This window comes from Saccopteryx leptura, chromosome 4, assembly GCF_036850995.1.
Source record: "Saccopteryx leptura isolate mSacLep1 chromosome 4, mSacLep1_pri_phased_curated, whole genome shotgun sequence".
Taxonomy (NCBI): domain Eukaryota; kingdom Metazoa; phylum Chordata; class Mammalia; order Chiroptera; family Emballonuridae; genus Saccopteryx; species Saccopteryx leptura.
In genome coordinates, this window is record NC_089506.1 from 57741329 (window position 1) to 57765238 (window position 23910).

General features: G+C 33.7%; 1 protein-coding gene across 1 annotated transcript in view; it reads right to left on the bottom strand.

Annotated features, from left to right (window-relative positions):
• GPC5 (glypican 5) overlaps positions 1-23910 on the bottom strand; it is a 1847257-nt gene that overhangs the window by 1295805 nt on the left and 527542 nt on the right. The window contains exon 5 of the mRNA XM_066383702.1: positions 18613-18738. Within this exon, the coding sequence (XP_066239799.1) occupies positions 18613-18738 (126 nt within the window). The remainder of the gene's footprint in view (positions 1-18612; positions 18739-23910) is intronic.

Sequence of the window (23910 nt, forward strand, 5' to 3'; positions counted from 1 at the left end):
TAAGAGATTTGGTGTTTAGAATGTGGCTTAGTGATAACACTTTGGTAGAAAATATTTTGGTCCAAATGAAATTGAGTTCCCGAAAGATGAGAAGAAAGATGACATGTAAAAGTTTCTACCTGTGCTGACTCTGGAAGCTGATTGGTTTTTCTGACTTGAGATCCTGCATGTCTCCTTATATGCACTTTCATAGACATTTTTGTGAAACCAGAGTCTAAAGAACTCTAAGAAGTTCATGTGTTCTGGGCTAGAGACATATTAGGTATGATTGTCTTTATCACACATGAAACACCTGGGTTGGGTGGATGAAAGTGGCAAGCTCTTCCTAAGGTCAAAAAGTCTAACTTTCGATCATCAGTGAGGGAAACACAGAAACATTTCTGTTCCTTTGTGACAGAAATAAAAAAAGTGTGGTTTTAGATATATTTTATAAGGTCCTGTCAAATTGTGGAATATTTTCCAGTGGAACAAGTTCAGGGAAAGCTGATGTATCAGGTTTGTAATGAACATAAAGTTTGCAGAATTCTTGACTGCATCCTATCTCTTTCTGCTTTGCTCTAGTACACTTGCTTGGCAGATAATTTTTATATAATTGGTCATGCCTGCAGTAGTTATTCCATAGTTTGATTATGTAAAACATAGTATAGCAGATAGTAACAATGTGATGCAAATTGTGTCTTCTTTGATTCAAGCTCTGGTATTCCAAACAAGTTTTAAAGTCTAGGAAAATATACATCCTTCTCGGTCAATACACATATTTTGGTCTCTTCTAAAAATGCTCTATTAATTTAGATATAATTACATTGTATCTTTGCTGAACTGAAAAGTTTCTTCTGAATTGTTCTTAATTGGCTCACTGGCTAAGTAGCCAGTGTCTCTTGTTAATCATGTAGTCATTATATTCAAGGAAATGCACATAGAAATGTAGAAATACAAACTATTTCATTAAACCTACCCAGAAGACTGCTTTTACGTTGAAACTAAGAATGAAATTGTGGCCAATTCTCAGAATTTTTTGACAGTATCATAGTCCTTCCTTATCCATGATTTTGCTTTCTGCATTCAGTTATATAAGGTCAACTGTGGTCCAAAAAATAATTTTTTTTGTATTTTCCTGAAGTGAGAAGTGGGGGACTGCAGACAGACAGACTCCCACATGCGCCCGACCGGGACTCACCCGGCATGTCCACCAGGGGGAGATGCTTTGCCCATCTGAGGCATTGCTCTGCTGCAACTGGAGCCATTCTAGTGCCTGAGGCGAAGGCCATGGAGCCATCCTCAGCACCCAGGCCAATTTTGTTCCCATGGAGCCTTGGCTGCAGAGGGGAAGAGAGAGATAGAGAGAAAAGAGAGGGGGAAGGGTGGAGAAGCAGATGGACACTTCTCCTGTGTGCCCTGGCCAGGGATTGAACCCAGGATTTCTACATGCCGGGCCGACACTCTACCACTGAGCCAACTGGCCAGGGCAACCGTGGTCCAAAATTACTAAGTGGAATACTCTAGATATATTGAGAGCAAGATCACATTACATAACTTAAAATAGAGTATATTGTTATAACAGTCCTATTTATTCTTACTTTACTGTTGTTAATCTCTTACTGTGCCTAATTTATAAATTAAATTTTTCACAGGTATGTACATACAAGAAAAAATAGTATATATAGGTTTGGTACTAACCACGGTTTTAGGCATCCCCTAAGGGTCTTGGAATGTATCCCCCATGAATAAGGGAGACATTATATTAGTGTCTGAATGATGTTTAATTATTAGCCTTATAAACAGACCTGGTTCAGTAATCAACTTCAATCTCATAATCAGTCTAAATTCAGTAATGAAATGGTATAGTCTAACTTGTTCAAAACTCCCTTCACTTACAGGATTTGTTTCTCCCCCTCCCCACTTAGGTACTGCTTCAGTGTAAGAGGCTTATAATAGGGGCTGAACAATCTCAGGGCTAGGGCCATGTGAAAACTTTGTGCTCTTTTTATCCTTCAACCAATGCTTCTGATTCTCCAAGTTTGGAGCTGGAGGTAATGGAACAGAAGAAATGAGAGAGGAGGAGTAATATAAAGGAATTTTTCTTTTATGATATTTGTATCATAGTGCTTCCTACCTTGGCAGATATTAAGAGCTGATATTCTAGGACATTTTGTGCTCACGACAATGTCTCTCCCCCGTACTTCTCTATCTGATGGTAAACCTCTGACCTCTTTCTGCTAAGATCTTCTGGTAGGGTCCTTTTCTTCTGCAAGGTTCATTCTAGACTACAGAAACTTTTATTATCTCCCCTGATTTTGGAGAAATACATCCTACACCCAGTGCACCTGCCTCTCTTTACTCTGATATTAGCCAGGGAACTTAAGGCACAAGAATGGGCTGATTTACCTTTTCTTAGGCAAAGACCAACTACTAGCTCTTTTAATCCTTCAAACTCCAAGGATCCCTTAAAGCCTCTCTCACATAGAATGAATGAATGAGAAATGCCCTAGCAGTCCATAAGGTTTTTGTCTAAAAAATTCCCTCCTTTGGCCTTTTTGACATCAGTTATTTTATAAAATTAAAATGGATATCAAGATAGAAACTCAAAACCAGGTTATAGTCATCTGCTTTTCATGTCTAGCACCTCAATTTGGAATGCCATCTATTGTCTTGGTCTCAACTGAAAGGGAAACAGAAAGAGATCTATTTTAGCATTCTTAGATTTATTTGGAACTGATGAGTAGAAGACAGAAAATAGATTCAAGATTCTTCAGAAGACCTTGAATGAGATATAAAGGTGGGTAAGACATTATCTTCACCTTTTAGCTTAGAATATAAAAATGGGTAGAAAACATGTTCATAATCTAGATACTCTGTGAAATAAGAGAAACAAAGAATAACCCACAGGCTTTCAGATAAGAGTGAAATCTCATTTAACTGAGGGTATTTGAAAAGTATTTGATAAAGAGGTAATATGAGATATGGGTCTCCATTTACTTATTTAAAATAATTTCTCTGAAATATTTATGGATGAGATGATATGAGGTCTGGCAAATGATTTAAAATAATTCAGCAGATGGGAGAAGAAGGTCATATAAGTTTTTTGGGTTTTTTTGTATGTGTGTGTGTGTGGATAATCATGGAAGCAGTATTATGGAGACAGGGGTGTTTATTTGTATATACTTACATTCTACAGTAAAACATAGTAAATAAAAAAATATAGGGCACAAGAAAAATAGCATTGTTAGGTATCAATTCTGTCACACTTTTCTAGATACTGGGGTACAGTGATGGACAAAACAGACATGAGCTATCTCTTACGTAGATTAGGATGAAAGAAGGTGAACACTTATCAAATAATTGCAATATGATTGTTCGAAAAATATTTAGGTTTGAATGAAACTTTAATCAGCAGACTTGGAAGAAACAGAGCAGGAGCAAATATATTCTTAAATGAAATGCTCTATGTTTGATGGCTTATGAACTATGTTATTTTCACTTGTGTGTAACCTTCCAGATGATTTTTTCTCCTTCTCACCACTCTTTCACTTGAGTTTCATGGTTGTGTCCTGAATAAATAGTATTAAGCCCTCCTTCCTTTAGTAATTCTAGCCTTTCATTCAGAAAGCTGATAAATAAAGTCCAGTGGTTAGAAACACAGGCTCAGGAACCAGGCTACCGTGGTTCTCAGTAAAGATTAGGCACCTACCAGTGATGTGAGTTCAGGCACATTCATTAACCTCTAATTGTATCAGTTTTCTATCTTTAAAACATGGCTGAAAATATACCTACCTCATATTTGAGAACTGAATGTTATTCACATAATTTAGAATACTTGTGATCACATAGTAAACATTCAACCACTGTTAAATCTTATTATTAAACAATGTATATTCATTTACTTCAGTAGGAATGAGCCCCTGTTGTATTGAGCTTCTCTCTTCATTGAATGGTTTCTATCATGAATCAGAAGTCTTCTATTTGAAAAATAAAGATGTGTGAAGGTTAGCTTATGAGTTAGTAAAAACTGATATTAGGGATTTTGATTTGGGATCAGGAGAAAATCCCTTATTAATATTTTAAATGATTATGTAATTAAGGCTGGAATTAGAGTAATTATATCTTAATTTTTTAATCTATTGATTTTAGAGAGAGAAAGGGAGAGAGAGAGGAAAATAGAAAAACATCATTTTGTTTTTCTACCTATGTGTCATTTACTGGTTGATTTCTCTATGTGTCCTGACTGGGGATGAAACCCTCAACCCTGGCATATTGGGATGATGCTCCAACCAACTGAGCTATCCAAACAGGAAGAGAAATTATATCTTAATAGGCAGTTTATCAACTACTCTAATTGTGGAGCCATGGTTTGTTTCTACCCATTCAATATATAAGTTTCTCAAGGGAGAACTAAAAGTTAAGATACAAAGATTAAGCACTATAGAGATAAAAGAAACACTTTTTTTTCCCAAGGAGTATTTGGGAATAGTAAGTCACTGGCTATAGCATCTTAGAGTTGATCACTGAACATAAATCTCCCAAACCATGCTAAATTTCAGTACCTCATACAAGAAATTGTTTTTGGTGACTAAACAATGTTAAGGCTGCTGTACTTACAGACATTTCTCTCCATACATTAAATTCCCAAAGGAAATATACACTGTAAACAGAATCCCTAGAACAAAATTAAGCTGAACATCAGTCATCACCATGTGTCTTACTACTCTGTTTCTTGCCATGCTGACACTGTACACACAAACTATTTTTAACTCGTTACTTGGTTCCAGTAGAGGTGTGTGTTGAGAGAGATAACAACAACAACAACAAAAAAGATAGCAAGATAAAAATTTACTAAAGTGGAAACCTAAAGGACCATTTCCATCTGTTTGGCACAGAGCTTATCTCTTTGGAGGTACAGGTTTCATCACAGTTCCGTAGACTTGTGACTTCCAGATTGTGTTAACTGTACAAGAGCAATCTTCAAGCCCTCTAGTTTACTGATTCTTACTCGAGTCTAGTCTGAGCAATTTATTTTTTATTCTATATTTTCATATTGAGGTTGCACTAAAAACGATTGCCTTTTCAGAAAAATAGTTGTGTTTGCTAACTATATAGGCAGCATGTACTTTTTTCCTAGACTGGTTCCTGTATTTCCATATCATAGCATACAAATTCACTGGTGAATGATTTATTACATTTTAAAATAAAATGCTGGAAGAGACACAAAATAGAACAGTCATTTATTCATAATACTTTCTTCTTCAAATGGACTTCAGTATAGCCTTATTTATTTTATAAGAACAGCTCATCAGTTATCAGCATATTTTATTGCCCAGACATCAAAATTCTTATTTTCTGATGCATTCTTCCAAGCAAATAAATAAACTTTATTAGGTACTGTAGAAATGGGTTTCCAAGGCCTGATTTGAAATTACTTGCACTACATTAGTGAATGTAATATCTGAAGTATATTGACCTTCGCATTTTCAATTTCATCACTAATATAATGATATATTTTATTGTTCTGCAGATTTTATTTTCTCATGACTATACTGAAATAAGGAAATGTTTTAATTTTTTGTTTTGTTTTCCTTGGAAGATGGATGAATGCAAACAATTTTTTTTGAGAATTTCTTTGTATAATCCACTTTCAAAGTTCTATCTATAATAAGTATTATATATAATGGCAGCCACTTATAAGAGTACAGGTTATAAATCTTTGAAGTATTGAGTAATAAACCCAAGCATCTTAGAATTATGAAAGAAACGAATCTCAAGTTTGGAAAGTATCCTGAATGGCAGTTCATTCTATAAAGTGCAAAACTCTAAACAATGGTTAGGAGAAGGAAAAATACAAATAAGAAAATTTTGCTCTCTATATACTATGTACTTAATTGTTTGCATTCATCCATCTTCCAAGGAAAACAAAACAAAAAATTAAAACATTTCCTTATTTCAGTATAGTCATGAGAAAATAAAACATGTCTATATCACTGTAATTAAAAAGTTATTTTTAAGAAATGCCATATAATTCTTGAGTTTCCTCTATCAGCATCAGCCAACCTATACCTGAATTGGTACAAAGTTGTATCTTTCTTTGCCCCTTTCCTTTCAGTTCTGATAGCAAGAAAGGCCTCCTTCCTAATAAACTGAAGATTCTGCTTGTTGATGAGGATTTAATATATGATATGTGATAATGTAAACATTTAAATATATTTTTTATAAATTAAATGTGAGATCAATATGGACATGGACATATATGAAATATTGTTCCTTTTTTGGATTATTCTAGACAGAATCTAGGCATTTTGGGATATATTAAATCAGTAAATTAATAGCATTTTAGAATAATATAGTTAAGTTATTTTGTTTCAAATACAATTAGTATCTTCTTTCAGTGAGCATGGGATTTTTAAATATAAAGATTATTTCAAAGTAATAAAATAATATATGGCCCTGTTGGTTTGGAATTGAATCCTTACTGTGTAATTTGAAGTAATGCTTCTCAATTTGGGATGCATGATTTTTTCAGAGGTTAGTAGTGTAATGTATGATAGAAAGACCCCAGTATAAACAGGACACTTGCTGTTAGAGGGCTTGTTATGAGAATGGCATATAATAAGGTGTGTGTGTATGTGCGTGTGTGTGTGTGTGTGTGTGTGTGTGTGTGTGTGTGTACACACACAGAGAGATTTTAAGAAATTGGTTCATGTCATTGTGGGAAACTAACAAGTCTGAAATCTGCAGGGCAGACTGGCAGGCTGGAAATTCTGGCAGAAGTCAGTGTTGCAGTCTTGAGTTCAAAGGCACCCTGGGTGTAGAATTTCTTCCTCTTCTAGGGACCTCACTCTTTTCTCTTAAGACCTTCAACTGATTGGGTGAAACCTCCTCACATCATGGGATACACTACTTTACTCCAAGTGTACTGCTTTAAAGGTTAATCATATCTGAAAAATATCTTTATAGCAATGTCTTATTTTTTATTTATTTATTTTATTTTTGTGAGAGAGTGGGTGAGAGAGAGAGAGACAGACAGGAAAGGAGAGAGATGAGAAGCATCAACTCGTAGTTGTGGCACTTCAGTTGTTCGTTGACTGCTTTCTCATATGTGCCTTGGCTGAGGGGCTGCACTTGAGCCAGTGACCCCTTGCTCAAGCCAGTGACCTTTGGGCTCAAGCCTGTGACCAAGGGGTCATGTCTATCATCCCATGCTCAAGCCAGCGACCTTGGGGTTTTGAACCTGGGTCCTCAATATCCCAGCTTGATACTCTAGCAGCTGTGCCATCACCTGGTCAGGCATCTTTACAGCAACATCTAAACTAGTGTTTGATTAAACTACTGGGTACCATAGCCTAGCTAAGTTGACATATAAAATTAACCAAAATGAGTAGTGTTCTAGGTGATGAATAAGATGGCAAGTTTGTGTTCTGGAGCTGATGGTCTAGAGGTGAGGTGATGAGTGGGCTGTGCTAGATTAAGTCCCTTGGGACACCTTTCTGGAGAAATCACATGTAAGTTGCAAATGTGGAAATATCTGACTTTTTTCAAGTAGAGAAAATATCATGCCTCATGTGTCTGAGGATCAGAAGGGAAATCAGCACATGTGAACCAGAGTAACATGAGAGGATTGTCTGGACTAAGGTGTAGATGGGGCAAGTGTAAGATTACATGGTCTTGGGAAGAAGTTTGGACTTTATTCTATGTTCTCTGAAAAGTCATTGGAGGAAACAAGCAAAGACTTACAGAATACGTATGCTTCAAGGAGAGTAATTTTGAATATAAAGTTGAAAGAAAATAAACAGAATCTCACTGTTTTATATTGGACAGTCTGTGTGGAATGTGGGTATGAGAGAATAGGAAAAAAATAGTACATATACTTCTAAACAATAAAAAGTTATCCATAATGAATGAAAACTTATCAAGTCATTGTTATCTAAGAAATTTAAGTCTTCTTTGCAGAGCAATACATACCTTGAGGAAACTATAAGTACATAATCACACTGAGGATGAAAATATGCACAACATGTATTACAGAAGGACTTTACTCCCCTGATTAAACTACTTCCATAAACAAATTAGAAAAACACAAAAAATCCAATAGAAAATTGGGCAAAGTGCATGACTAATTGATCAGAAAAGCGTTTGGGGGCATTTAAGTACATGAAAAAAATACTCATTCTCAACCATGCAAATTAAAGAATTTCAACATAAGTAAAATCAATTAAATGCAAAATTAATTCAAAATATATTTTTATTATACTAATAAAGATCATTAACTTTGATAATTCACAGCATTGACAAAGATGTGAGGAAAATGGTATTTTGGTACCCCAATAGGAGGGGCAAATATTTTGTCTCTGTAGGTCAATTGGATAACATATATCAGTACTTCAAATGCACATGAGCTTTAAATCAGCTGTTTCACATGTAGGAATTAATTCTCAGATATACTAACATATGTGAACAAAAGAGCAAACATTACATGTAGTTTATGGTAGCATAAGGTAGGGACAGCCAAATGTCCATTAATGGTTATGATAGATTTAAAATATGGAATATAATTTACTTTTTAAAAAATAAAGATGTAGCCATATATGTAGTGATATGAAAATAGCTACAAGAAGAGGACTGAATGATATATGTAGGAAGAAAAACAATTTTTTATAATTCTATGTGATTTCATAATTTGCCATGTGATTTTAATCATTTTCCAAAAAAAAAATCAATGAAGGAAAATTATTCAAATAAACTGTCATGTATCTTTCTGAAATATAAAAAGATGTCTGTCTTAGGCACATTATCTTGAAAAGCTCGTACACTTTATAAAAAATAGAAGCAAATTGACACAATAAAAACAAAAGTTTCTTAAATATTTTTTTTCAATGGAAGGCATAGAATTTTTGAGACATGAATTTCATAAAATAGAAAATTTTATGACAGCACTGAATGTCAAACCAGTGGTTTTGAGAAGAAAGGTGGGAGGAGACCGATTAGAATTGCCGGGATACTACTCTCCTAACTGAGTAGAACCCAAATGTAACCTGGTTCTCACATCTCACGCTCTAGAATTCAGGCGTCCCCAAACTATGGCCCGCGGGCCACAATGTGGCCCCCTGAGGCCATTTATCCAGCCCCCACTGCACTTCTGGAAGGGGAACCTCTTTCATTGGTGGTCAGTGAGAGGACCACTGTATTTGGCAACCCTCCAATGGTCTGAGGGACAGTGAACTGGCCCCCTGTGTAAAAAGTTTGGAGACCCCTGCAGGGTGTGCTATAAACTGAGCATTTGTGTCTTCCCCAAATTTATATTTTGAAACCTGACTTCCGATGTGATGGTGAAAAGGAGGTAGGGATCTGCGGAAGTGATTAGATCATGAGGCAGAACACTCAAAAATGGAATTAGTGCCCAACATATGAGAAATACAAATAAATAGTTAAAAAATAGTCACAGGGATATAAAGCACAGGAAATATAGTCATTGATATTTTAAAACTATATATGATATCCAGTAGATACTGGAAATATAGAAGGTATAATTGTATATTTGGTAAAGTATATGATTATCTAACCACTATGCTGTACACCTGAGACTAAAACAAAATAATGTTGAATGTAAGCTGTAATTGAAAATACAATGCCCAGAGAGATCCTTCACCCCTCTCACAGGTGAGGACAGAGCTAAAAGACCATAAAAACGAGGACTCAGACCCTCACTAGACTGACACTGAATCTTCTGGCGCCTTGTCATGGACATCCCAGCCTCCAGAGCTGTGAGGAATAAATGTTTGTTGTTCACATGCTCTCCAGTCTTCAGAATAATTTCTGTTACACTGGCGTGAATGGACTAAAATAAGGTGGATAGGGATAAGAAGAAAACTTCATCATTGGTACCAAGGATTTTTCTCGCCTATTTTGTTATTTTTTAAACATATTTTCATGGAATTATGTTGTTTTGTTTTTAATTCAGTTTTTAAATTTATGATGTTATCATGGATTCCAGTGTCCCAGTCAATATAACACCCTCACCCCCCAACAACGTGTCCTGCATTACACTGTCTTCCCCTCCCCTCCCACTATCTTCCTCCCCTCGCCTCCTTCCCTCTGGGATTTGCTGTCCTGTTATCTGTATCTGTGGGTTATGTATATATAACTTCACCTGCTCTGCTCTCATCCCTTCATTCCCTTCCCTCTGACAGCTATCCTGCTGCTCCCCATGACTCTGCCTCTACCTCTGTTCTTTTCCTCAGTTTACCATGTTCATTAGATTCCACATATAAATGAGATAATATGATATATGTCTTTCTCTGACTGGCTTATTTCACTTAGCATAATAATTTCCAGGTCCATCTGTGCCATCGCAAAAGGTAAGGTATCCACTCGGGCTGGTTGGCTCAGTAGTAGAGCATCATCCCTGTATATGAAGTCCAGGGTTTGATTCCTGGTCAAAGTACACAGGAGAAGTGACCATCTGCTTCTCCACCACTCCCCCTATCCCTTTTCTCTTTCTCTCTCTTTTTCTCTCATTCTTCTGTAGCCATAGCTTGAATGGTTGAACAAGATGTCCCCGGGCACTGAAGATGGCTCTATGGCCTCACCTCAGGTGCTGAAATAGCTCAGTTGCCAATCAGCGAAGCAGTGGCCTCAGATAGGCACAGCATTGCTCTGTAGGGGGCTTGCTGGGTGGGGATCCTGGTTAGACCTCATGTGGGAGTCTGTCTCTCTGTTTTCTTGCCTCCCCACTTCTCACTTAATAAAAAAAAAAAAGTAAGATTAACTTCTTTTTCATGGCTGGGCAGTATTCTATTGTGTATATGCACCACAACTTTTTTATCCACTTGTCCACTGATGGATATTTGAGCTGTTTCCAGGTCTTGGATATTGTAAACAATGCTGTCATAAACATGGGTGCATGTGTTCTTTTGAATCAGTGTTTTGGGATTCTTAATATATTCCTAAAAGTGGGATAGCTGGGTCAAAAGACAGTGCCATTTTTAATTTGAGAAAATGCCATACATTTTTTTCACAGTGGGTGAAAAGTCTGCATTCTCACAAGCAGCATGTAAGGATTCCCTTTTCTCCACACCTTTGTCAGCACTGTGTGTTGATTTGTTAATGAGCACCATTCTGACAGGTGCAAAGTGGTATCTCACTATAGTTTTAACTTGTTTCTCTGATGATTAGTGATGTTGAACATTTTTTCATATGCCTATTGGCCATCTGTATGTCCTTTTTGCGGGAGGTGTCTATTCAGTTTCTTTGCCCATTTTTTAAATCTATTGTTTACCTACCTGGTGTTGAGTTTAGAAGTCCTTTATAAATTTTGGTTATTAATTTCTTATCAGACATATCGGCGAATATGTTCTCCCATTGTGTGGGTTGTCTTTTTATTTTGTTCATAGTGTCTTTTGCTGTGCAAAAGCTTTTTAGTTTGATACAGTCCCATTTGTTTATTTTATTCTTTATTTCACTTGCCCATATATATATATATATAGGCAAAAATATTGCTATGAGAGCTATCAGAGAGTTTGCTGCTTTTCTTCCAAGATTTTTATGGTTTCTCGACTTACATTTAAGTCTTTTATACATTTTGAGTTTATTTTTGTGAGAGGTGTAAGTTGGTGGTCTAGTTTCATTTTTTTGCATGTACCTGTCCAATTTTCCCAGCACTATTTATTAAAGAGACTGTCTTTACTCCATTGTATACTCTTGCCACATTTGTCAAATTTTTATTGACCATAAAGGTTTGGATTTATTTATGGGTACTCTGTTCTCTTCTTTTGATTTGTATGCCTGTTCTTATGCAAGTACTAAGCTGTTTGGATTATAATGGCCTTATAGTATAATAGTATAACTTGACATCAGTCAGTGTGATACCTCCTACTTTATTTTTCATTTTCAAGATTGCTGAGACTATTCAGGTTCTTTTTTGGTTCCATATAAAATTTTGGAATATTTGTTCTATATCAATGAAATATGCCATTGGTATTTTAATAGGAATTGCATTGAATCTATAAATTGCTTTGGGTAGTATACACATTTTAACAATTTTTATTCTTCTTATCCATGAACATGGTACATGCTTCCACTTTTTTGTATCTTCCTTAATTCCTTTCTTCAATGTCTATCATTTTCTGAGTACAAGCGTTTTATCTCCTTGGTTAAATTTACTCTAAGGTACATTATGTTCTTTATTGCAATAGTGAAGGGGATTGTTTTCTTACTTTCTCTTTCTGACATTTTATTGTTCGTTTATAAAAATGCCACTGATTTCTGGATATTAATTTTATATCCTGCCACCTTGTGGAATTCATTTATGAGGCCTATTAGTTTTTTGACTGAGACTTTAGGGTTTTCTCTGTACAGTATCATGTCATCAGCAAATAATGACAGTTTTGCTTCTTCTTTTCCAATTTGGATGCCTTTTATTTCTTCTTCTTGTCTGATTGCTGCAGCTAGGACTTCCAGATCAATGTTGAATAAAAGTGGTAAAAAGGGACACTTGTCTTGTTCCTAATCTTAAAAGGATTGCTTTTAACTTTTGCCCATGGAGAATAATGTTGGCTGTTGAATTGTCGTATTTGGCCTTTATTATGTAGAGGTATGTTCTCTCTATAACAACTTTGCAGGGAGTTTTGATCATAAATGAGTGCTATAACTTATCAAATGCTTTTTCTTCATCTATTGATATAATCATGTGATTTTTCTCCTTCCTTTTGTTTATGTGATGAATCACATTGATTGATTTGTAAATATTGTACCAGCCTTGCCCTGCAGAAGAAATCCCACTTGATTAGGGTGTATAATCTTTTTTTTTAATTTTCATTAATTTTAATGCAGTGACATTGATAAATCAAAGTACATATGTTCTGAGAAAACATCTCCAGATTATTTTGACATTTGGTTATGCTGCATACCCCTCACCCAAAGTCAAATTGTCTTACATCACCTTATATATGGTTTTCTTTGTGCCCTTCCCCTCCCCCCACTCCCTCTCTCTCCTTCCTCACCCCTTCCCCACCCCCCACCCCCATCCCCGTTACCATCACATTCTTGTCCATGTCTCTGAGTCTCATTTTTATGTCCCATCTATGTATGGGTTCATGATCTTTTTAATGTATTGCTGGATGCAGTTTGCTAATATCTTGTTGAGAATTTTCATATCTATGTTCATCAGGGATATTGGCCTATCATTTTCTTTCCTTGTAGTGTCTTTATCTGGTTTTCAAATGAGGATAATGTTTGCCTCATAAAAATGAGCTTGGAAATCTTCCCTCCTTTTGAATTTTTTGGAATAGCTTTAGAAGGATAGGTGTTATTTCTTTGAATGTTTGGTAAAATTTGCTTGTGAAGCAATCTGGTCCAGGACTTTTGTTTGCTAAGCATTTGTGGATAACTGTTTTAATTTCACTTGTTTTAATCAGTCTGTTTCTGAGTCTTCCAGATTGAATTTTGGAAGATTGTACCTTTCTAGGAATTTATCCACTTGACCTAGGTTGTCCAAGTTTTTGGCATATAGATCTTCATAGTATTTTTTTATAATCCTATGTATTTCTGTGGGTGTCAGTTGTTACTTCTCCATTTTTATTTCTAATTTTATTTATTTGGGTCCTCTCTCTTTTCTTCTTGATGAGTCTGGTTAAAGGGTTAAAGGTTTGTCAATACTGTTTACCATTTTAAAGAGCCAGCTCTTAATTTCATTAATATTTTGTATTGTTCTTTTAGCCTTTATGTCATTTATTTCCACTCTGATCTTTATTATTTCCTTTCTTCTAATTTCTCTGGGCTTTTATTTTGTTGTGTGTGTGTTTTTTTTTTTTTTTTTGGTTCTTTTAGGTTCAGGGTTAGATTATTTATTTGAGTTTTTTGTTGCTTCATAAGGTATGCCTGTAATACTATAAACTTCTCTCTCAGGACTGCTTTTGCTTTGTCCCATAGATTTTGGGTTGTTATATTCATTTTCATTAGTTTCAAGGAATTTTTTTATTTCTTTCTTGATCTCATTGTTAAGCTATTCTTTATTTAATAACATACTATTTACCCTCCAAGAGTTTGAATATTTTTTAGTTTTTCTATGGTAGTTGATTTCTAGTTTCATGTTATTGTGATCCGATAAGATACTTGATATAATTTTATCTTCTTAAGTTTATTGAGATTTGTTTTTTTTCCCCTTATCATGTGGTATATCCCAGAGAATATACCATTAGTACTTGAAAAAAATGTATATTCTGCTGCTATGGAGTGAAAGGTTCTGAAGATATCAATTAAATCCAGTTGATCTAGCCTGTCATTTAAGGCCCTATGCTTTTGTTAAATTCCATCTGGAGGATCTATCCATTGATGTTAGTGGGATATTAAAATTCCCTACTATTTTAGTATTGCTGTCAATCTTGCCCTTTATGTCCATTAAAATCTGCTTTATATATGTAGGTGCTTCTATGTTGGGTGCATAAATATTTACAGTGGTTCTATCCTTCTATTGGATTTCTCCCTTTATCATTATGTGGCGACCTCTAGAAAAACTGTCACTGTCTGAATAGAAAGAAAACTGAAAATAGTACATACAAAATATCAGAGATTTCTAAAATTTTATATTTGTATTGATCTTTTTTAAATTCAATTATATGTTAAGAAGAATACCTTATCATTGGAGTTCAAACAAAACATTGAATTACTAAAGAAGCTTTAACAAACATTAACTAAATCAAAATAAAGTAGAAATCATTTGGATTATTAATTTTACTAGGACTCTTAACAGCTAATCACTATTTTAAAAGCTGTTATGAACGTCATAAATTCCTGGAGATTAAGGGAGGGTTTACTGGATTATTTGTCTATTATTCAAAAGAGAAAAGGAAGCACTGGTAATTAAGTAGCTGTCTCAATTCTCAGAAAGATGAGTATAAACTATCAAGCAATCAATTTGCAATCACAGAGAATTGGGTACAAAGTAGGGACTGGCATGGCTTTCAGAGAACAATTTTATCTCATGATGAAGAAAAAGGAGGGGTAGATAAAAGGAACTTTAAGAAATGGAGACTACATGGATTTCAATAATACATTTTCATTTTAAATCAGATATTGTTTGCACTGTTGACATCAATGGTGTGATAGAGTATATAGTATGCATGCAGTCTTTAGAATCATTTGAATTAAAACAGACTTTGTTTTAAGCTTCAGAAAAATACAAAAAAAAAACCCAGACTTTGTTTTACGAATTAAACATTCCTTATACACAAGCGATGTTTGAGGTATTTTTATCTACAGTCACAAAGGAATTTCACTTCTTCTGATGAGCACAAAGGTAATTTCACCCAATATTATAGGGTTGTCACAATATTGAAACAATCTGTATGACTCTCCTATTTTTCAAGGCAGAATGTCTGAGCATATAAATAATCTTATCAATCATCTCCTGAAAAATGCCTTCAGGAGAAAAAAGGCTTGCCAAAATAATCACTTTGCTCTTATAATGAGCAATAGACTCAATATGGGCTACCAATTCATCTTATTGCTGTGTTTGTCATAATTCCTCTGGCATGAACCTGATGAGCATTAAAAAGCCATAGAGCCCTGGCCTGTGACTCACTAAATAGAGAGTTGGCCTGGTATATGAATGTCCCAGGTTTGATTTCTGGTTAGGGCACATAGGAGAAGCAACTAGCTGCTACTTCCCCCCTCCCCTTCGAAAAACCTCTATCATCCCCAAGGTGGTATATATTCATTTGATAGTCATTTTTTAACAACTCAATGGTATTACTTACCTTAAGTAACTGCAGATCTCTAAAATTAATATAATCTATGGGGATCTCAGTGTTTTCACACACCAGTCACTGTTATACTTTGTTTCATCTTAAGGAAAATGCAGTTAATAATTCAAAATTATAATAGTCACAAGGACTTGACTTTATTGAAGCCTTCTTAGATCAATTTAATAGTTCAGTATTGAACCATATCCATTAATGTTTTGACAACACAATATCAAAAAATTACTATGAAAATAAGAATTTGTTAGAAATTGAATAAAATTAAAATAGCACTTTTTCCAAAAAAAGAAAACAATAATATACTATGACACTAATAACATGTTTACATTAAACATATAACAACTACAAAGCAAATAAAAAAATAAAAACTCCCCCAGTTCTTTTTAAGAGTATTTTCAGTTTTCATGTAACTATCCAGAAATATTTTATGCAGAACCAATATCATTTTTTTTATATTTTTCAAATCAACTGCTAGAATTGTAATCTTCTATTTTAACTATTTTATTCAATAATTACTTGAAGTAGTTGCCCACTAGCAAATATAAATATCCCATGGTGAATATGCCACAATCCATTAGATATAATTGATATTTAGATTTTAGCATTAACCTTGCATTAAAAAATATTATATTTTAAATTTATATCAAGAATTAACTGAGTCATAAAAGAAATTACAATTTAAATTCATATTTTTTAAAAATCAGTTACACTTGAGAGTTGTTTCAAGGTCAAACAGTAAAAAGAAAAATTTTATTGAAACCATAATACTACATGCAAAGAACTACAAATGCTATGACTACTTTCAATTAAGACAAAAAAGATATATTTATCAACTACATTCCAACATCCAAAGAGCATTGTTAAAAAACAGCACTAGAACTTTCAGTCAAATATTTTATTTAAATGTAATTATACTCTCTTCAATAATTTTTCTATGAAATCCTAGATTTATGAGTTATTCAGATATAAACTACAAATTATATATTTAAAAATAAATAATGGTAATGATCATCCTGATATAGGTAAATAATTTTTACTACATTAAAATTAATTATAGTATAAGTTTATCATAGCAATTTTACTTGCTTAATGACATTCCAAATGAACTCATCACTCTTGTGGTACCTAAAATACTTATTTTCACATAGAGTAGGAATGTTTGTATATCAGAAAGCTTAACACCCTATCTTTCTTTTTTGCACATTGCTCAAAATAAAATACACTAAACACTCAAATCCAAATGCAAAAAATAGGCTAATCTATAATAATCATTAGCATTGGAAAATCAAAGTACTCATCCCCAGCCAATTATATGGCCAGTTATAACCATAGTTATATATTACAAAGAAAAATTTTTAGGCTTTCTTAAGCTCAGAAGATTACTTGAAACTAAATCAATTATAGGAAGCAAAGAAAAAAAATGTCAAAGAAATTCTAGACAGTGAGAAAAAAAAATGGTAAAAGTTAAATTTACTCCTGAGATTGTGTAAAAATTGACAACACACAAATAAACAATGTTGCAAACAGACATACATAAAAGTGCCCCCACTCTTACATAGATACACAAACATACACACAGTAAGGAGACACTTGTAGGATATACATATTACTAATGCTGATTCACAAATTCATAGATCAATGAATCTTTGCATAGGTATTCACATTTCACTAAATTTCCACACTTTCTAATATTCATAATGTTAAATTAAAAAAATAAGATATTTGATAAACAGCATAGATTACATAGAAGATAAGTTGATTCTTGGTTATAAAAGTAGATTTGAGGGTAAGTCATACATAGGTAGAAAATAGGAGAACTTTCAAACCACCACAGAATGCTCTTATTGTTCTAAAATGTCAAAAGGGTCACATTTATTTTTAACAAACTGATAGGAATTAACCTACACTCTAATGCAGTGGTTCTCAAACTTTTTGAAGTCGGGGCGCATTTAAAATCCTACAAATAATGGTAGGCGCACTATATACAAATTTCTAAAAAATATAATAATTAAGTCAAATATCAAAGAAAAATATATAAAGTCCAAGCATGCTTTTATGGTAATTAAATGAAGTAAATATGACAAAATTAAATTTATTCTGACATTAAAACATTTTTATATTACATTTTTTGTTATGTTTTTTAGAATTCATAATAAAGAGGGGTTAAAAATTTTAAAAAACAACAAAATAGTTATCTTTTTATATCTATAGATACATTCTTAGTAAGATTTTGTAAATTCAGCAGGTCCCAGCTCAAATGTATTAAGTTTTTTCTTCTTGTGTTTATGAGAAATATGAGCCTGATGTGTCCTAGCAATTTCTTCAATGTTTGGGCATATATTTGAAAGGCAAACTCTCATTTCCTCATCAATACATTGAAGAATTCCTCTCTGTTTACTCTTAATTGTGTTGAGTGCAGAAAACCCCCACCATATATATCATCTTAACTTTACACCAAACAAAAGAGAGAAGAAACTTACCTCCAGTCTTTCCGGAGAACATGGGGGGTAGTGTAAACAATCCAGCACCACAGCTTAACAGCCTTTTGCAACCTAATCTGGCAAGTGAGGTGGGGTTTGGGCAGACTGTCAGCTTTCAGCCAATTTCCCACACCTCTATCCCCCCAAAATCTAAACTCCAAAAACCCTGTTGGTTTTTTGGTCCCCAACAGGCACATATTTTTCTGGAATACCACAGGGCGCACCTGGAAATCTAGGGTGGACCAGTGCGCCCTGGTGCACACTTTGAGAACCACTGCTCTATCATATGTGGCAAAGTTAAACTGGAGCAATCTACTCAATATCTAGAAAAAAAAAAGCAAGGATGAGAGCAGCCATTGTGTTTTCACCCATCACTGCACATAAAATACCTTTTCACTATATCTTCTCCATTCCAGCAAGGCAGCCCATCAGCAGCAGCTAAGTCGTTAACACAGAGCTGATCAGCCAGGCCCCCATAAAATGTCCTGTGCAGTTGAAGGCTGTTGATGAATTCTCTAAATGGAAAAAACAAAGAGAACAATAAAAGATAAAAGTGCCAATATAAATGGAATAATTTTTAAGTAATTTTTAGAATGTAATGTTTTATATTCTCTACCTATTTTTAATACTTTTCTATCAAGATAAAACTACATTTTATTGAAAAAAATAACAATAATATTCAAATTCTTTGTTTTGAATTGAAGTCTTCACTAGAACTGAATCTTCTATAACTCCAGGTCCAAGAAGTTGTGAATAGTACACACACACACACACACACACACACACACACACTTTATTTAACTTCCCTAAAACCTCTCACTAGCTGTTGGCATCTAAACAACAGTTATAACTAAATACTTCCTTTTCCATATATGGAACTGTATGTCAGTCATAACAAGCCAATTGTTTGTTTACTGATTAAAAGTTTAGTAGTAGATTTTTCATATTTCATAAAAATATATTACTTTATGTTGTAAGACACCAAAGAAAAAACCCAGATAGAAATATCATAAGTCCACTAAACATATGTAACATATTTCAGATGCTTGAAAATAAGTTATTAGAAAGAATACTAATTAATATATTAACTATTCTTTTCCCTCTCATTCTACTCTTTTCCCCCATAAAACACAGAAAGAAATAATTCAGTACAAAAACAGTCTGTTTGAATTTCTAATTTAGAAAGCCAAAATTTTTGAATTTTAAAACCAAGGCTTTGATGTTCCAAGAGTTAGTTTAGCATTTCAAAAGACTAAAATACTTTTAGTTTTGAATTTGTTTATATAAACAAATGTTTTTGAAAAAAAATGAAAAGCCACCAACTTGATACAGAGGAGATAATTTCTGAACTAGAGGGGAAGGGCAAAAAAAGGAAAGATTGGAATAAAAGCAAACTTCAGAAAGGCATGGCTTGAGTAGTTAAAATGCAGCCATCATAAAATTGCACTCACACTGAAGTTTAAAAAAATAATTCCTTTAAAAATGAGATAAAAGAAGAGGGGTGACTTATGGCTGAAATAACTAATTTCAAAAATATTATATGATTTTGATAGACTGATACTCAACTGTATTCATTTCAGTATTTTCTAATTGGTTTTCAAAGATATATTTTATATTTTGAAACTGCTAAAATTGTAGATAATCATTTATCTGTAGAAAGTATAACTGTAACTTTCAAATATGCAACATCTGAAATCATAGAGGAGATCAGATGTTTCCAAGGCAAGTGTTTGTTAAGCATTTAATCAAATTTTTAGTAAAGTTTGACCAGACAAGTAATAACAAAATGGTCACAGGAAGCATAACTGTGATTCAACTTTAACTTATGATCTATTAAAAATATTGTTTTATTTTCTTGCTAGCATGTTAACCACTTATTTATATGTTAAGTCAGTTTCTCTACTAGAAAATACACCCCTCCTTGATAGCTATATCCTTACTAACCGAAGTGCATGAACAAATATCAATTCTCATGTTGCAGCTACTATAACATCACAGATGAAGCTGACAGGTTCTTCCTAGAAAGGTTGAGATTAATGAATGTTTAGAGATATGTCCTGAACCTATTCACAATAAATGACCACTTATTTTCAAAGAATTTTCTAGAAATAAAGATGCCTGGAAGAAATGGCTGGAATTATAAGACCTCAAAATTGATGGTGTAGACTGATTTCAAATTATTATTATGCAACCATAAGGATCTCTTTTTTTTCAGGTGTCTAAACTGCTGGATTACTTTTTTCCCAAATCAATGTGGTATCTTTGGAACATTTTCAGCAAAGGAACACATATGCTGCAATGCCTTTGTGGCAAGACTCTTAAGAAAAACAAGAACCCAACTGATTCTGTGGAGGATTTGAAATGGATACAAAGGCATCACGAGAAATACATTGTTCCAGCCCTGAAAGATAGCATCATAGAGAAATATTGAGTCAAAGACATCAAAGTGGCTCTACTAGAATAGCCAAATCCGACAGTGGATTAAAAACAACAGCTGATGCCAACCCAAGAAGACCTAGAAATAACACAACTGAAAATTGGACACAGACACCACCAACCTTAGACTCAACCAGCTCTACAAACAACAAACTTAAACACACAAACATAATGGGAAGACAGAAAAGTGCAATCCAAATGAATGAACAAGAGAAACCCCCAGAAAATGAACTCAGTGATATGAAAATAACCAAACTACCAGATGGAGAATTTAAAATAATAATTATTAGAATGCAGAAAGATCTTAGAACAACAATGGAGGGACACAATGAGCACATAAATAAAGAGATTACAAGCATCAAAAAGGACATTGAAATAATAAAGGAGAACCAGTCAAAAATGACAAATACTATATCAGAAATGAATACTACACTAGAAGCAATTTAAAGCAGGCTGGATGAAGCAAATGATCAAATCAGCAATTTAGAAGACAAGATAAGCAAAAACACAGAAGCAGAGTAGCAAAAAAAAAAAAAAAAGGATAAAAGATTTGAGGAAACTCTAAGAGAGCTCTGTGACAACCTAAAGAGAAACAACATACACATCATAGGGATTCCTGAAAAAGAAGAGAAAGAACAAGGGATAGAGACCTTGTTCAATGAAATCATAGCTGAAAACTTCCCAAAGTTGATGCAGGAAATAGTCACACAAGTTCAAGAAGCACAGAGAACTCCATTAAAAAGAAACCCAAAGAAATGTATATGAAGACATATCATAATTAAGATACCAAAGCTAAGAGATAAACAGAAAATATTTAAAGCAGTTAGAGAAAAAGAGGTTATCATCAACAAAGGAGTCCCCATAAAGATGACATCCAACTTCTCAACAGAAACACTTGAGGCCAGAAGGGTATGGCAAGAAATATTCAAAGTAATGCAGAACAAGAGCCTACAACACAGACTTCTTTATCCAGCAAGGTTATCATTTAAAATTCAAAAATAAAAAAAATAAAAAGCATCCCAGACAAAAAAAAATCCTCAACAAATTCATTACAAACAAACCAATGCTGCAAGAAATGTTAAGGGGCCTATTGAAAACAGAACAAAAAGAGTAAAAAATATAGTAAAAGAGTAATAAAGCTTTAAAAAATAAAATGGCAATAAAAACTACATATCAATAACAACTTTAAATGTAAATGAATTAAATGATCCAATCAAAAGATATAGCTGCATGGATAAGAAAACAGAATCCATACATATGCTATCTATAAGAGACACACCTCAAAACAAAAGATACACATAGACTGAAGGTAAAAAGATGGAAAAAAATAATTCATGCAAATGGAAATGAAAAAAAAAAAAAGCTGGGGTAGCAATACTTATATCAGACAAAATGGACATTAAAACAAAGGCTATAGTAAGAGATAAAGAAAGTCACTACATAATGATAAAGGGAACAATCCAGCAGGAAGATATAACTATTATAAATATCTACGCACCTAATATAGGAGCACCTAAATTTATAAAGAAGACTTTGATAAACATAAAGGGCGAGATCAACAGCAATACTATAATAGTAGAGGATTTCAATACCCTACTAACATCACTAGATAAATGCTCAAGAAAGAAAATTAGCAAAGAAACAGCATACTTAAAGGACAATTTAGATCAACTTGATTTAATAGATATCTTTAGAACCTTTCACCCTAAAGCAGCAGAATATACATTCTTTTCAAGTGCTCATGGTATATTCTCTAGGATAGAACACATGTTAGGGAACAAAAGCGGTCTCAACAAATTTAAGAAGATTGAAATCATATCAAGCACTTTCTCTGATCACAATGCCATGAAACTAGAAATCAACCACAACAGAAAAACTGAAAAATTCTCAAACACATGGAAACTAAATAGCATGTTATTAAATAACAAATGGATTAAAAATGAGATCAAAGAAGAAATAAAAAATTCCTAGAAACGAATGATAATGAGCAAGCAACAACTCAAAATTTATGGGACACAGTAAAAGCTGTACTGAGAGGGAAGTTTATAGCATACAGGCATACCTTAACAAACTAGAAAAAGCTCAAATTAACAAATTAACCCTGCGTCTAAAGAACTAGAAAAAGAAGAGCAAGTAAAGCCCAGAGGTAGTAGAAGGAAGAAAATAATAAAGATCAAAGTGGAAATAAATAACATACAGGCTAAAGAAACAATACAGAGGATCGATGAAACCAAGAGCAGATTCTTTGAAAGGGTAAACAACATCGATAAACCTTTAACCAGACTTACCAAAAGAGAGAAAGGACTCAAATAGATAAAATTAGAAATGAGAGTGGAGAACTAACTACTGACACAACAGAAATACAAAGGATTGTAAGAAAATACTATGAAGAACTGTATGCCAAAAAATTAGACAACATAGGTGAAATGGATGAATTTTTGAAACATATAATCTTTCAAAGATCAATCTGAAAAAATCAGAAAAACTAAACAGACAGATTACAACAAATGAGATCAAAACAGTTATCAAAACACTCCCAATAAATAAAAGCCCTTGACCGAATGGCTTCACAGGAGAATTCTACCAAATATTCAAAGAATAACTAACTTCTATCCTTCTCCAGCTATTTCAAAAAATTCAAGAGGAAGGAAGACTTCCAAGTTTCTTTTATGAGGCAAGCATAATTCTAATTCCAAAACCAGACCAAGACAGCACAAAGAAAAAAATTTGGGGCCAATATTCCTGATGAATTTAGATGCTAAAATCCTCAATAAAAAATTAGCTAACAAGATCCAGCAATACATAAAAAAAATCATACATCATGATCAAGTGGGATTCATTCTGGGGATGTAAGGTTGGTACAATATTTGCAAATCAATCAATGTGATTCATCACATAAACAAAAGGAAGGAGAAAACCACATGATAATTTCAATAGATGCAGAAAAAGCATTTAATACAAATTCAGCACCCATTTATGATCAAAACTCTCAGCAAAGTGGGAATACAGAGAACATACCTCAACATGATAAAGACCATCTATGACAAACCACAGCCAATATCATACTCAATGGGCAAAAATTAAAAGCAATCCCCTTAAGATCAGCAACAAGGCAGGGGTGCCCCCTTTCACCACTTTTATTCAACATACTCCTGGAAGTCCTAACTATAGCAATCAGACAAGAAGAAGAAATAAAAGGCATCCAAATTGGAAAATAAGAAGTAGAACTATTATTATTTGCAGAAGATATG